A 16,808-nucleotide genomic window follows, 5' to 3' on the forward strand; every position below is an offset into this window, starting at 1 on the left:
GGGGGCAGGGGCGGCCGGGCCCGGTCCGCCCGCCCGCCTTTCTTCTCCCGGGCGCGCTCCCGGCCCCGGGGCGCGGGGGTGGCGGGGGCCGCTGCCCGGCCCGCTCGTGGATCCGGCCCGGGGAGCCGCGGGCCGGGCCGGGCTGGGCCGGGGAGGCCGCGAACTGCGCATTCGGAATGCATCGCCCCCGTCGGGGCGCGGGAGCGGCTGCCCCGGCCCCGCGCCCCCGGAGAGATCTGCCTGTCCGCTCCCTCCTTCTCTGCCTCTTGCCTGCCCCGGCCCTCCCTGCCCTGCCCCGTGACCGCGGGCCCCGCATGGCCGGGGCGGCCCCGGTGGCTGCCCCTGCCTTTCCGTGCCGTCCCGGCTGCTCTCAGAGCTCGGGCCCGTCCTCCCGGAGCCCCATGCCCTCACTGTGCCCCTCCTGGCCCCGGCACTGCCCACCCGAGCCGTGCCAGGCTCGTCCCAGGCCTCTGCCCTCATTTTTCCCTTATGAGCTTTTGTCCATAACCTCACCGTAAGTGTTTAAGGGTGTTCACCCGCTTTCTGTCCTCCCTGTCCTTTTCTGTGCCTCTTCCTTTCACCCTGTTGTATCCCAGCCATTCCCAGAGCCTCATTGACGCTCAGGTCTGTCTAGGAGCTGTTTGGTTTTACCTAGAGAGATTCCCCAGTGTCCCCAGCACCATCCTGGCTGCTGGGGGGTATTTGCCACAGTTCATTCTAGTCACCTTCTCCAGGTTTGTCTTACTCTCAAGGACTGTGCACCAGGCTTCTCCGTGTTGCCTCCTACTGTTGTGGCCTTAGCAGAGAAGGTGCCCCCTGTAACCTTTTGTTTGTCTGTTTGTGCATTTATCGCCTCCATCCAGATGACTACTCCTGCAGTTTTTGTCTTTTTAAATAATCACCTCATTTGTTTCCCAGTTACTTTGCCACTGAAATCTAACTGTGTCCTTATTGGGATCCTTTCCCCATCCTTCTTACTTCCTCTTCTAGTTCTATTCCAACACCATGATTATCCCTCTACTACCTTTCCCCTTTCAGTTTTCTTCCTCCCAGTAACCATTTCCTTCACCATGTTTTTTTGCCCTTCTGATCTTACTTTCCTGTCATTAGAACCTTCCTTGTGATCTTACCTAATACTTTTTCCTTTCCACATACTCCTTTCCTTTGTAGACTCATATACTGTCTCCCTGACTTTGTATTTAAATCCTTCATCTGTGCCTTTGAGGAGAAAGGAATTTAACCCTAGGTTATCTGTGTACTTGTCAGCACTAAGAGGGCAGAGATGACTTAACTTGTTTTACCTTATTTTAATTTGTTTTGTTACTGACTTCCTTGGCAACCTGGTATAGGTGTTCATATGTAATCATATACCCCCGCCCTAAAACACACACATATCCTGGTGCTAGTCAGGGAGGGAAAAGTCTGTATTAGAAATCCTTTTGGCAGGACTGGGAGGAATGGTCCGTGTGGGCCAGAAATACGTAGTAGCCATGTCACTTGAATTAGGCCAAATAATGTTTGTAATACCATATTGTGAATTGGTACTTAGTTGATGTGGAGTGTGTTTGGGATGCATCCTCTTTGGGAAAGTAGTAAGATAATATATAGGTACCTAATTTTTACTCACAATGAACTGCTGTAAGAGTGTGTGCTAATGGTTAGGTGTCCGTCCATGCTGCATCGACACTTTGTGTCTTTGATGGTGACTCGACTGGAAAGAAGTCTTTTCCCTCTGCTTTGTACCTTCTCTTGTATCTCAGTATTTGTTGTCCAACTTCTTATTTTATGTCTTTCTTAGCCACCTTGGGTCTTAAGACTGGTTACATTTCATAGTCATGTCACCACCATGTATCTGAGGTGCAGTTGAAACACTGGATCTACTTGTCCCATGGAGGCAGGATGAACACATTTGATTTCAGGAGTAATTTATACACCTAACTCGAAACCCCAGGTTTGATGCCTACCGTTAACAGCTTCATATTTTCTCAGCTGGCTACACACAGACCCTAGAAACTTGACAGCAGCTCAGAACAACTGAACTAGGCTTCTGATCTGAATTACTCCTCTGGCGGAAACTTTCCATTGCCTATCTAGAGATCGTGTAGAGAATACCTAAATTAGGCATATGCTTCCTGCTCCTTGGCTGACAAAATAGTTGTGCTGGTTTAGCTAATGATTCTTCTTCCACCTCACTCCTTTGTACACTGGTTTGAACTGGCCTTGTAACTCCGGCCTGTTACTGAGACTGTCAGCTTGAAAAAATCACATTGCTTTAATTTAAATAACTTAAATTCATTTAAGCAAAATGGATGCACATCCTTATTTAGATACTGCTTTGGGAGTGACTTTTTTTGAATTTAGCTTATTCTTAGCCTTGTTGAAAGTTCTTGGATTTTAGCTGTATTGTTATGAAAACAATACTGAGTCCTTTGAGAAAGTTTTCTCAGATATTCAACTTAAAATTTTTATCTTACATGTTACAATCTCTGAGTCCTTCTTTTCATCTGTAGTGTTTCTTAAGTAGTGCCTAGGTTAGCATAGCCACAATTATTTCAGTAGGGCCCAGCTTAATGATGAGTCATATCCTGGTTGTCAGTAGTTGTGTGAATTGGGAATACCTGGAATCTTCTCCTAGCTACTGGGAAGAGCACTAGTTTAGGAAACAGTGTGTGTCCCAGTGGGTAGTTTTCTGTCACTTTTCTTTTTACCCACAGAACTGCTGATGCCACAAGAGTAAACCTCTTCATGTTGCTGCCTTACATCTTCTTATAAATGCTACAGGTCAAAATCAAATACGTATTTTTTTAACTCAACCAAACTTTGACTGCATTCCACTTTATATAATGCAGTGTTTTTCAAGCCCCTCTTTATCTATGAGCCTCAGAGAAATAAGTGAAGGCTACTGTGAAAATAGGAGAATAGTAATTGTTTTGCACTTCAGGAAACTGGTATAGAGTCATATGTAAATTTTTTTACAAGAGTTGGTGTCTCTTATACTTTATCTCTCCAAAATTGCACTATTATCTTTGCCAGTTGTATCCTGAACTTGTAAAAAGAAGCAGGTGATTCTCACCCTCTCTTCTGCTCTCATGTGACCCTGCCTGGAGCAGTGCATCCAGCTCTGTGGCACCCAGCACAAGAAAGACATGGACCTATTAGAGCAGATCCGGAGCAGAGCCCCAAAAGTGATCAGAGGGATAGAACACCTCTCCTGTGGAGACAAGCGGAGAGAGTTGGGGTTGTTCGGCCTGCAGAAGAGAAGGTTCCAGGGAGATCTTATTGAGGCCTTTCGGTATATAAAGGGGGATTATAAGAAAGATGGAGAGAAACTTTTTACCAAGGCCTGTAGTGAGAGGACAAGGGGCAAAAGTTTTAAATTGTAAAAGGGTAGATTTCAATTGGATGGAAGGAAGAAATCCTTTATTGTGAGGATGGTGAGGCACTGGAACAGGTTACCCAGAGAAGTTGTGGATGCCCCATCCCTGGCATTGTTCAAGGCCAGGTTGGATGGGGCTTTGAGCAATCTGATCTGGTGCAAGATGTTTCTGCCTTTAGCAGAGGGGTGAGAGTTAAGTGATGTTTAAATGTCTCTTCCAACCCAAACCATTTTATGGTTCTTGAATAAACTGTGTAACTTTGATGTGGTGTTCTTCCAAAAACTCAGGAAAAAAATGTAGATTGTCTTCTTTTCTTACCCTTTTGATTGTTCTGGTTTTGGAGTCAGAAGGTTCACTGCTGTAACTTGGTATAGCAGGCACAAGGCATTGCTTGACATCAATACTAAGAATAAAGGGTCGAATACATTTTCTCTGATATCTTTGTAGTTACCACTAGATTTGAATATCGGTTCGATACCATTGACTTCTGTTTTTCTTAAAATTACATACAGGTGTTCTAAAATGCTCCTTGTCTTTGGATTTCAGTAGATTTGCTCTGGTTAATGCTGCTATATGTCTCAAGTTTGCTGTTATTGTGAAGGAGAAATGGAAACTTTATTTACACATAGGATGGTGAGGACCATGATGATGTAAAGTCCTTGCAGTGTGGGCAACTTCTCACTCTGCTCTAGTAGTGCACTTATCTTTTGAGGACACACATATGCTTCTCTTCTCCCATTTTTTTGGAGGTACTGGTGGTTTTGGTACTGGGACCCAGATGTATTCGATTCATTAATGTACAAGGTAGACAAAAGTTAATTTTTTGAACTTAAAGCAGGGATCTACAAGAATTTGGGTTATTAATAATTTCATTTCAGCCCTAGCTGAACTCAGAAGCTTCTTGTTTGTATTTTTAATTTGCGTGCAATGTAACTTTGCTTTTTGTTGCTCTGTGTGTTTAAGTTTGGACAATATCTTAATGTGGATTAGAGTTCAGAACTAAGGCTGCTGGTGTGACCTTAGTTCACCGTGTTTTGCTCTGTAATTTAAACTTAATTTCATATGTAAATTTGCAAGGTCCTGTAGTCTCACAGCAGTGGAGACTGTCATCTGAAAGCTTTATCTAAAGTTTGGAGGATTGAATTAGGGGAAAAAGGAGGGTTATAGGAAATATACTATTTTATTAGCTGTTAGTGTTTTCATCTTACTTTTCATGGTAATAATAATTTCATGGGGAAATGCTCTACTTGCTTCTTGGTAGCTAAAGGATAAACTTTTCACAGTACAATTCAAAATGCTTTTTTAGAATGCTTGCATTTTCTTAAGAAAACAGATTATTCTCATACTGTCCTTTATTCAGAGGTAACTTTGAAATAGTTTTGTTATCTCTGAAAGTGTGCCATCACCCCTTTGCTAGGGTGCCATCACTAATAGGGATAGTATAAAATCAAAATGTGTATCCTTAGGTAATTAAATTGATTTCGTTAGATTCTGATGCAGGCTTGGATTTAAAACTTAATGATGCAAGCTTAATCAACAAGAAGGAGAACATAAATGTGATTGCTAGGGATGTGTGTCAATTTTAACTTTTACGAAATTAAGTCAAATTTTTTCACTTCTGTACCAGAGGTGCCTGTTGCAGTTATCAGAGGTCAAAACTGATTAAAAGTTTGGTGAAAACAGTAACTGAATTTAAGCAGAACTAACATTTTGTGAAGTCTAAATCCTTTACTGAAAGTTAGGGCTGTTACTATTCAGATTGCATAGTTGAAGCATAGAAATTACATACAAATCCCTTTCTAGACTTTAATGAGAAATTTCCCATTCTTTTTTGCACTGGCTGTGTAAGTGAGTACATGTGCCTTGTCAGTATTTAGGTGTCTGGAATGACTATATGAGAACTGAACTGTTCATTGCTAGCAGTGGTTGCAGCATTACACCATAGTAGGACTCAAGATCGCTAGCACATATATCTGTGCACTTAATGTAGACCTGATTTAAAAGAAAAATAAGAAAATATGGAGGGGGCGGCTTTCGCAGGTCATGATTTTGGAAATGAATGTGAGTAACTGCAGCAGTCCTTGATAGTTGCAGTCTAGTGAAACATTAGTATGAAGGTGAATATAGGAGGAAGCTCTTCAGTATTTAAGCTGTGCTATTGTGGTATATTTGAATGTCTGAAAATATCAGACTGTTTGCAAGATGGATTGGTGTGACCATCATCTTTATTTATAAATTGAAATGGAAAACTGCATTGCCTTGATCAGATGAGCTCTTGCGAAAGTACCAAGATGGAAGATGCGGTAAAATTAGCAACCTATTGGGAAGAGATTCCAGCCAGAATTGTTTTATGCTTGTTCGCAACATGTTAATGTTGGTTTAAAATTGTCGGTATGAACTGCTACCTACCAAGGGCATGGGAAAACTCTGTATGGAAATATTTTTGCAGGTGAAAATTCCTGTTTGTGTCTTAACAGGTCAGTATAAAAGTGTGTGTTGTGGTGCACTGAGTGCTGTTAAAATGGTGGGTGATTTGTATTGTAGTTCAGAGGTGCTGTGGGTTCTGGTGAAGGTCATGCTGTGTCTGAAGGAAACTGTAAGACATACCAAGGTTTTCTTCGTGGAGATCAGTAGGATCATGGTGTTTTAGCGTATTAACTTGGATTTAGTTAAAGTTTGATGTCTGGTAAGAGCTTTTGGGAAAGCAGTTATGTGTAAGAGTTGTCCTTGCAGGATCATTAAGGGCTCTAAACTGCCTCCCTGCTGCTGCTGCTTTTTTTCTTATTTTTTTTTTTCTTTCTAAGAAAACAAGGTGTGTTATTCTGTCTTCTTCTTGGCATGTTGGGTATCTAGCTTTGAGTTTTCATGGCTTGTCCTCCCTCATTTTCCTTTTCTGCATCTTCGTAACTGATTCAAGAAGTGTATCTTCATGTGTGTTGTCCTTCAGGGCTTATGCTTATTTGGGTTTTGTTTGGCTTTGTTTGGTTTTTTGTTTGCTTGTTTCATTTGGGTTTTTATGCAGGTTGTATCATATATATGATTTGAGCCAGAAAGAGAATGGGAATACTCAAGGCCCTTTGTTTTATTGTGGTGGTTTGACCCTGGCTGGGTGCCAGGCACCCACCAAAGCCACTCCATCAATCCCCTCCACAAATGAACAGGGGAGGGAAAATACAATGAAAAGCTCATGAGTTGAAACAAGGACAGGGACAGATCTGTCATTGATTACCATCACTGGCAAAACAGACTAGACTTGGGCAAATTAATTGAATTTATTACTAATCGAAATTAGAGCAGGTTTTGCGAAGTAAAACAAATCCTAAAAACACTTTCCCCCCACCGCTCCCTCCTTCCTGGGCTCTACCTCCTGCCCCCCAGCAGCGCAAGGAGACCGAGAATGCGGGTTATGGTCAGTTCACCACAGGCTGTTTCTGCCACTGCTCAGGGAGAGGAGTCCTTCACCTGCTCAGGTGTGGGATCCCTCCCACAACAGACAGATCTACATAAACTTCTCCAGCATGAATCCTTGCCATGGGCTACAGTGCTTCATGAACTGCTCCAACATGAGCCCTTTCCACGGGGTGCAGTCCTTCAAGCACAGCCTGCCCCAACGCATCTTCCACAGGATCACAAGTCCTACCAGGAAACCTACTCCAGCATGAGCTCCTCTCTACACGGGTCCACAGGTCCCTACCAGGAACCTGCTCCAGCATGGAATTCCCATGGGGTCACAGCCTCCAGGCATCCACCTGCTCCTGTGTGGGGCTCCTCCAAGGGCTGCAGGTGGATCTCTGCACTCCTCCATGGGCTTCAGGGGCACAGCTACCTCACCATGGTCTGCACCTGCAGGCTGCAGGGGAACCTCTGCTCTGGCACCTGGAGCACCTCCTTCCCCTCCTTCTCTACTGACCTTGGTGTCTGCAGAGTTGTTCCTCTCACATATTCTCATTCCTTTTTTCTCTGAGCGCGTATACTCCTTAAATGTGTTATCCCAGAGGTGTTACTGCCATCTCTGATTGGCTTGGCTTTGGCCAGCAGAAGATCAGTGCTGGAGCTGGCTGGCATTGGCTCTCTGAGACATGGAATCTTCTGGCAGCTTCTCACAGAAGCCACCCCTGTTGTCCTCCTGCTGCCAAAACCTGGCCACACAACCCCAGTAAACTTATGTAAACCTTTCTTCCTTCTCTTCAGTGCGCTCATGTCTTGACTTGATTCTCTTTGCGTGATGTTGTTCTTTTCCTAATCTGCTGCCTTCCTTTTTCTGAAGTGTAAAAGCTGAGCATGATCAGTGTTTTAAGGAGGTATGAAGCTTATTATTACTGCAGGGCCTGTATCCTTTTTGTAGCACAGGAATATTGGAGCCCTTAGGTTAGAAAGGACATTTCAGTTTAGGGGTAATCTAAAAACTTTGTACGTAAGGATTGCTTCATCAATGACAAAGTGAGCTCTCTTAAAGATGACCAAGCAAAACTTGAAAAGTTTTGTCTGTACAGTTAAGTATGTAGTTCCCTTACCCTGTTTTCAAAGTTGATGTGGTAAGACTACTAGGAAACTTTTAAAGCTGAAGGGATTGTTAATATTGACCAAAGTTTACTTTAGTGGCAATTACAGAAGGGAGAGTTTTCTTTTATGGAATACAACAGCAAACCTTGTCTAATCTAGATCTAGCCTTCGTTTATGAGGCAGCATGTGCATGTTGGGTTTTGGCATGTTTCAGGGTTTTTTTTGTTAGCTATTGCATTACTGTAGTGAGATATCTGTTAAAAACTGCAGGTCAAGGAAGACAGGGGTAAAGGAAGAAATAAAGGAAAAATGTTAAAGAGCTAATAAAAGAGTGGGCAAAGAGAAGTGAAAAACTCCCAAGTTTCTTGATGCTCTTCTGAGGAAGAGTAATTGATGTTTTGGAAAAATCCTTGTAGTCAGGCATGCAGATTAAAACCATGTCATTTAAAAAGGCTTTTAGTGAACACAATCATGCATAATTTAAATAAATAATGCAAGTCTGAAAACTGCGATTCCAAGTTACTTCCGTATATTGTGTTTAAATTTGAAAATAAAAGTGAATTTAAGTGTCTTTCTAGCTGTGAAAAGCATATCCAGGCTTTTGTTTTATTTTTTTCAACTGACAACTATATCATTGGCACAGGAAGTAATGTAGGAATGTATTCCTTATAATGCTTTAGATACCATTGATCAGAGCTATAACACATACAGGAGAGGGTGTGGGGAGAACACTGGAGCCCTAAACTAAGTTGTTGTTTGGGAGGTACAGTAGTAACTGCTCAAAATTTACACAAATTTACATGACTTGGTCTGAAATTACTGGCAAATTAAACGTACTTGCTTCTACTCTTTTTTTTTTTTTTTTTTAATGCTGCACAGAATGTTTTTATCACCCAAAGACAACTTCTGGAAGGGAGGAGTGTATGCATGCATACATCTCTGCCTTTTTCTCATAATGAACTGAATTTAACTCTCTTGAAAATAAAATGAGCTAAAGCTTTTCACACTACATGTAAATCAGTATTTTGTAATAATACAGAGGAACTGAACATTGTAATTTTCATAATTTGTCTCTTAAATATCTTTATTGGAAAGGGAGAAAAGATTCTAATATTTCTCTTCTGGTACTGATGTGATTTCTGGAATAACCAATTTTTCACAGTAGTTGTGTCATTTTGCTGGGGCACTTTGAAAATGTCTGCTATAGACAGATTCTCCAGATGTTGATTAATTACACATTTGTAGCATGTGAAGTGCTAAGGATGTTACACTTCCTCCTAGTCTTGCTTTAAGGATTGTGTCACATGCATAAACTGCCTGTCTAGTTTATATTATTTTATTTATATTTAGTGACCTAAAATACTTCTGGACAGAAATGTGAGTGCTAAATAATGTTGCATGCAGGACCATGGGCCAACTAAGCTGTGTTAAAATTTTAAGCTCATAATGGTAACCTCAGCTGGAATCAAGTAAACACAAAATTAATTTGCAGGTACACAGCTATGAAAATTTTCTTTGAAATCATAAATTGTGAGTGCAAGTGATTATAGGGACAAAATAGAATTACTTCTCATGTCTCCTCTCCATCAAACAGATATGTGTTGGAATGAAGGTTACGTCCTTTAGGAGTCAAGAGACAATTTTTTAACCTGGAAAAAATTTCCAAGAAATAGCTTATACATTGTGAAGACAAAGAAGTAAAAGGTGACAGCAAACAGCTTTTAAATCTCTCCCCACCTTGTACTTAAATATTTATACTTTTGTAAGTATATACTTATATAAGTATACAAGTATATACTTATATATACTTCTCCCAGCGCTTACATGTAATTAATCGTGTAGATTGTATCTTACAGGCTAACTAGCAGCAGAGGGAGATGTATTGTTGTTAGCTCTGTACATTGCATTTGCATGCCTTTTTAAAAGGCATGTGTTTGCATGACTTCAAGAGGAATCTTAAAGCTGGTTTGTAGTACGGGTCATTGGCAGTCTCCTATCTGTGAAACTGTCTCTGTTTGGTAAGAGAGGATATATGAATGTTAAATTGATTATTTTGGGTTTGGTGTTAATTTTTTGGTATGTTTTGTTTCAAGCTTAAAGCTGAAGACAATAAATCTGCCTTTGAATGCTTACTCTAAGGCAAAACCAAACCAAATGTTTTGATATGGTAGTACTTAAGGGTCACTTCAACTATAGCCATTTTGAAATTTATGTGAGCTAGAGTATAAACTAGCATTCGATATCTTATGTTGTTTTTAAAGTAATACAAGAACAAGCAAACAGTTTGTGCTAGACCAAAGGTTTTGTTTAATGTGCTTCTGTTTTAGTTTCTTGAAAATACTTGTATGCTTGTGTCATATAGCATTCAATCAATGTTGAATATCTTGGGTCACTTGAGTAGTTGCCTTGGCTCAGTGTAGTGGTAGCAGAGACTTTGAGGGGAATAAAACTGTTCAGGAACGTTATTGAGTGTTGCCGTTTGTTGAACACAAGAGCATCTGTTGAATTTCTGGATCAGACTTGGTGAAATACAGCAACAGGAGAGCAGGATAGAGTTAAGTTAGAGGAGTCAGGCTGGAAAAATGGGGAGGGAAGAGCTTGCAAAAGAAATGTCATGCTGCATTTTTAAGGGTGTGACTGTATTAAACTTACTCCTTTTTCTTGTCTTTTGAAGCCAAAGATTAAACGTTCGTTATGCTTTTTTCTTTCAGCACAGAAAGATATTTTGCTTTTAGCAGCCATTAAAGTGAACATGGTTCACTGCCTCAGTTTTTACAAAAGTTACCAACCTGCACCCACTGTCCAAATGAGCTAGTACTCTGTTTTTGTTACTGAGAAACTAGCATTCAGTTTTAGAAAATGAATATGAGGCAGTGTACAGAGATGAAATTCTGGCTTTTTACACATGCCTGTAAACTTTGGAAACTTCATAACACTAAAGGTCTTTGAACTTGTTTTTAATGACATTATTCCACAATAGCTTACTAGTGAATCTTGCTTCTCTTCTCTAATGTGTTTGTTTTCAGTATGATTAAATCTGGTCACCTTAGCTCATGCTATTATACATGACAAGAATGCTCTCTTCACGTCTGAAATTAGACAGGAGATAAAATACTTGGAAATTACTAAGTCTAGGATCTGTTCCTGTCTGTGTCTTTTAAAAAATGCCATCTGGGCTCTTGGGTCAGCCGGGAAACCTTGCTGTGGACCTGTAAGTTCTTTCTGGGCCAAGAAGCTGACAAGTTCAAATTCTATCTGTAATTATTGAAGTAAACTACCTTGAAATCTGTAATTTAGAAATAAGGGGTTGTGGGAGATTAGCAGGTGATGCATAGGCCTTGGAGCAGTGAAGCTGAAAGTTTTGTTGTATTAGGACACAAAAATGAGATACTTAAGCAGATGGCTTGAGATGCTGTAAATCTGGTGGAGTTTATTATGTTTTGTAGATAAAAGGGTTAACTTTGGCATTTTCCTAAAGGCCTCTTCTAGCATACAAATCATTTTCCTCGTAGAGGATACCTAAAAAAATACTCTTAATTATTAGATTATCAATGAAAACAAAACCACTGTTTTCTAACACAATGTGTTTCCTTCCATATGAGACTTGTCATGATGTGTATCCCCAAGTAATGAAAAAGAGGGAATAACATTTTCTTCAGTCCTTCGAGGCTGTTCTAAAGTGTTACCTCCTTTTGTTTTGTTTGACTGTTTTAACTGCAGTACCTGAGTGGAGAGTTGAAAGATTGGATGGTGTTGAACAGTCATATTGCTGCATCACACTGTGTATATATTGTCTGGAAACTCCGGGGGTAATTTTTTTCATGTAAATATAGTTGGCCTGAAGCTGTAAGGAAATCTGGATTCTCTGGTCCAGAGCTACAGAGGGCATGTTGCAAATTGGGCAGGTGGTCTTATCCTTGAAGCAGGTCAGCAACAAGTCTGATCTGTTTGGGCAAGAAAGCACAGTGATGGTCAGTTCAAGACCAACTTGTGCAGAAGTCCTGCCAACAGCACTTTGCAAGGTGAGAGATCCCACTGATGTGAAGGTTATGACTTAATGACGAGGTTTTAATTCACCTGTAGCAATTCACCTTGCTCTCGGCAGTTGTGCATGGCCTGGGCACTGAGAAATTGAACTTAGGAACTCTTTCTCCCTCTTTTAAGTTTAGCCATTGGGAAGGTGGGTGAAGAGATGCAGAGTTACTACTGTGGACCAGATTTGACCTTCAAGAATTGTTTGCCTAGGAAAGGGTTTTGTGTGTGTGTGATACACAAAAATAGCACTTTTCACATTAAATACAATTTCAGATTTTCACTGGGTGTTTGTGTATAATAACAGTGGTGCTGAGTTACATAGCCTTGTTTTACCCCTTCTCTTTCTATACATTTAATATCATAACTTAGTTTAACCACTAAGTACAAATGATTGCATTCATAAATATGCTTTTGTAGTCAAAGTATTCCTATGTATTGAAACTTTATTCCTGTTAAGGTAATATATTAATAATTACCTTACTGTTTTTCTGCACATGAAAAAATCTGCAAAAAAATTAATAGTAACTTCATCTATTGCTCTATTTCATGGTTGTATTAACTAGTAATTAACTGGAAGAGGTAAATTATTTGAGCCTAAGAAGTGAGATGCTGTCATTCTGCTGGCTACGCATTCTGCTAGCTAACAAGGGGTTGGCCTTTTGTTATAAACTTTTATCCAGCAGTCAAGTGTTTTGTATTAGGTACACCAAAATGTGTTCACTCAAATGCACTCTAAATCTAGGCTGCTTGCTTTTGGCAGATTGTTAAGAGAGCAACAGTCAGTTAATTTTTGCACACATTCATGATAGAATTGCAGATTTGTAACTGTGTCTTCTCTTCTGTAGAGAGTTCAAATAGTACCAGATTTAAGGAATCAAAAAGTTTCTGCTCTCCTGGATTGTAGACATTTAATTAATTTTCTTGCTTTGCATTGCAATGCTTACTTATGATCATAGTCCAAGATTGTGGGTGTGTAACATGCACAGAGTATTTCCCTTAGTGGAGGTGAGTGGCAACTCCTGGACCTTTGTTCTTCCTGGTTTTCATTTCTCAGTTGTGAAAGTCCTTCATCATTAGTACCACAGCAGGTTCGATTTCCAGAAATTAAAGAAGTTAAATACAAACAAGGTATCATCTAGTTTACACTTCAGCATTATGATGCATTATTCTCATCTGTCTTTAATAACGACTTTGCTGTAATTACGGAAGGAAAACAACAGGGATGAATTTTAGGTGTGTGTTTTCTAAGATATATATTGATTGAATTCTTGTTTTTCCACCTAATTCTCTGAGTAATTGTTACCCATAGAAAAAGAAAAATTAGCTACATAAGCAGTTGTATGTCAGATTAAAATGAGACAGTACTTGTTACTGAGACTGACATAATGAAAGTATTTCTCTGTGTATCTACTTAGAGCTTGAGATTTAAATGCTTACAGGTAATGGGAAAGTAAAGGGCTATTAAGAGTGGTAATTTCTGTGTTCCTGTAGTAAGACAGTCATTGGCTGAAAAAAATGAAGAAATGTCTTGATCTTAGCTGGTCTTTTTAGGGTCCAGGAGAAAAGGCAGAAGAGAACTACAAATAATTGGGTGGGGTTCAAGGAGAGTGTAACACAATACTTAATCTTTAAAACTCTGTGAAACCTGGAGCGGAACATGTAGTAGCCTGGAAGTGGCTGTGAGAAAGCACCTCTGACTTACTGTAGATCCTGAAGGAATATCTTTATATTCTGCTGTCAGAAGCCAAAAACAAATAATAGGATTTATCTAGTCTTGACCTATACTGTCTTTGAAATTATGGAAGTGTTCATATGAGCCTTTGATGACAGGTTTATCTTAAAGCTGTACTGTCTATAGAAGAATGGAAAAACATCAAGTTTCATTGTGTTCTGAGTATTTCAGTCAATGAGCTCTAGGGTACAGAATAACAGGATGGTTTGGGCTGGAAGGGACCTTTAAAGATCATCTAGTCCAGTCTCCTTGCCTTGGGCAGGGACACATTCCACTAGATCAGGTTATTCAAAGCCCCATGCAGCTCAGCCTTGAACACTGGCAGGATGGGCGTCCACAACTTCTCTGTTTCAGTGTCTCATCATCACCCTCACAGTAAAGAATTTCTTCCTTCTATCCAGTCTAAATCTACCCTGTTTTAATTTAGAACCATTGACCCTTGTCCTGTCACTACAGTTGCTGGTAAAAAGTCATCTTTCTTATAAGCTCCCTATATAAATGGAAAGGCTGCCGTAAGATTAAGTTGGTCCTGACTTATTAAAACTCTTATTTTTGGGCTAATTTTTTTTATTGTGCTACCATCTTTGTTATTTTTTTATATCTTAATTTTGTTGCTTTGGTGGATAAGACATGATTCCATGTTACTGGAAAAATATTTTTATGGACTTCTGTAAAAATGGATCTTCTTTGCTTGATGTTTTTAGTGTTCCCTTCCACGTGACTGTTTTCCTACCCTGTCATTTAATGAAGTTGATGAATTGATATCCTTTTTTTCACTATGTCCCAAACTATGGTCACTAAGACTCATTGGAGTAGTACATTTTCTTAGTTTCTGATTCTTTCATTCACAGTTCACACACTATTTATTCTGTGTACTTCCCTTAGTAGTTCCTTCTTCCCACCACTTTTGACTGCATGTTCTCTTGCTGTTAAAATTACATGAAGGAAGTGGTGTTCTTTTACTTAGCAAAGAAATCAGTGTAAGCATGTGTTTACCGGATGGAAAAATTCTCTGCTTCCAAAATACCTTGGACTTTCAGGTTACCTGCAATAGAATCTCAAGTCTGGAGGAGTTACTGGTAACTCTTTCTTTCAAGAAGAAGTTATTTGTAGTATCTTTTGGTTAATCTTTGGTATTCATTAGGATGTTTGTTAAACAATGAGCTACCACAGAACCTGGAGTTGGAAATACTGGAGTTTTACTGTTGTATGGGGAGGAAACACTTCTTGATAAGATAGTGATTGCTGCTTGGAAAGATTTTTACTGTTGTGTTTTGTTAATAGCATTAGGATTTTGTTGTCAGCTGCCCTGACCTAAGTACCTGCAGTCTTTGGGCAGCTCTGGGCACTAACTGTCCCATTTTCTAGTGGATTGCTGAATTGCAAGATTACATTCCTTGGTTTTGGTATTTCAGATCTCATCTTGGATTTCTCATCTATGTAATTGACAATGTTTCAATGAAATAATTAATTTTGTATCCTTAATGTGAATGAATTCGGACTGTCATATAAGGTGTGTATTTTCTTTTCCTCTTGCAGGTTATCTTCCTGGGAAACATCACTTCTTGCATGTAAAGAATATCTCACTGAGTTGCCGCAACTGAGTTTAGAATGTTACTTGACTTGTGATTCTGATGGAGGAATAACCAGATCTCAGGCTGCTGCACTGGAAGACTTTACAGGAAATACAAAATGTCATCGAATAGGAGTCAGAACCCGCATGGACTTAAACAGATTGGTCTTGACCAGATATGGGATGACCTTAGAGCTGGAATTCAACAGGTTTACACCAGACAAAGTATGGCGAAATCCAGATACATGGAACTCTACACGTATCCTAATGCCTGTGACAGTTAGTACCCTGCTAGTAGATTAGAGATAGCTTTTTACTTCTCAAAACTCAAAATTGTTTCATAACCATTGGACTTAATGGCTTTTAAGAATACTTATTTTTATTTTGAAGATTGGCCTTTTCTATTAAATATTACTGGCAAATAAGCAGGAACATTCTGTTATTTGGAAAACTGACTTCCGTAATTATTATGGCTACCTCTGTATTTCAAGTTTGATTACTATTATTTTTGATAGAGCAGATGTTTAAAGTGATTTTATTAATAGGCGTAATTTTGAGTCCACAATACACACAAAGAAAACAGAATTTTTTTTTCCTTTATATGTTAGTCTCTGGCATTATGCTGCAGGTCTTAGTGGTAATAATGTCCAGTTACCTGAAAAATTTTTCAAATGTCATCCTCAAAGTAATATGTGTCCAGTGGATTTCTCTTTAATTCCTAGCTTGCATCAGAGAGCTGTTTTCCAGTATTTTCCCATTCTGGGAGTGGTTATAAGATGCTAAAAGGGGGGTTAACATCCTTGTGTGAGTGTGCTGGAAGATTGTAGGAAGCTTTTAAAGATTGTAGGATCTTTTAAAACTAATTTGAAAGAGACACGTGTCTTGTGCTATATTATAGCTTCAGTGTTTGACTTAAAGATTTTATTTAGAAAGTGAGAAATTCTTTTCCATTCCACCTATACAGTGGCATGTAAAAGGATTTGGTGAGAAACCACCTTTGTTTTGCATCTATTATGTTGCATTGACTCTCGTAACCTTGTATTGCTCTGTAGAGTAAGTGCTGCTTGAGAAGGTGGTGGTAAGTTGTGGTAAGTAAGAAGGTGGTTGCTAAGTGTGTAGACATATGATAGAAGTGATGACTGAATACATTTCATATCTTCCTTTGAGTAGTTCTGCTATTTTTCTTTATCAATTTTTAGAGTTGCTTTATTTTAACAAAGTTGTTGTTCTGATACATAAACTAACATCTAAAGCTGTTGTTGGCACTGAGTGCAGCATATGAAATTTTAGTCTGTGTTAATTTTTTTGAAAGGACAGAGCTTTTATAAAAGAAGGAGGAGCTTGAGGGCTATAAAGCAATCAATTCGGCAGTTCCTTGGACTTTCTAAGGAGGTAGAAAAGTTTTTCTGTACATGTAATCTCAGCATCAATGTGTATTCTTACCCATCTGTGCCTGCAGAATCTGTGCTTCCGGAGGTGGTGGGAAGAACCCTGATCGGTCTGCTGAGTGTTTCTAGGATACTTCTTTAATAGTGATGGGAAGATGTAATAACATTTGTTTCGGGTCAGACCTTTTACTAAGACTTAA

The 16,808-nt window shown here is 39.6% G+C and overlaps 1 protein-coding gene across 1 annotated transcript in view; it reads left to right on the forward strand.

Moving 5' to 3' along the window:
• The window catches only part of CUL1 (cullin 1), a 52,699-nt gene that overhangs the window by 214 nt on the left and 35,677 nt on the right, over window positions 1-16,808 (forward strand). The window contains exon 2 of the mRNA XM_051768497.1: window positions 15,187-15,479. Coding sequence (XP_051624457.1) covers window positions 15,340-15,479 — 140 coding nt within the window. The 5' untranslated portion in view covers window positions 15,187-15,339. The remainder of the gene's footprint in view (window positions 1-15,186; window positions 15,480-16,808) is intronic.

This window comes from Manacus candei, unplaced genomic scaffold (genome assembly GCF_025592945.1).
Source record: "Manacus candei isolate 608988 ecotype Guabito, Panama unplaced genomic scaffold, ASM2559294v1 h1tg000095l, whole genome shotgun sequence".
In the NCBI taxonomy this organism is placed as follows: Eukaryota; Metazoa; Chordata; class Aves; order Passeriformes; family Pipridae; genus Manacus; species Manacus candei.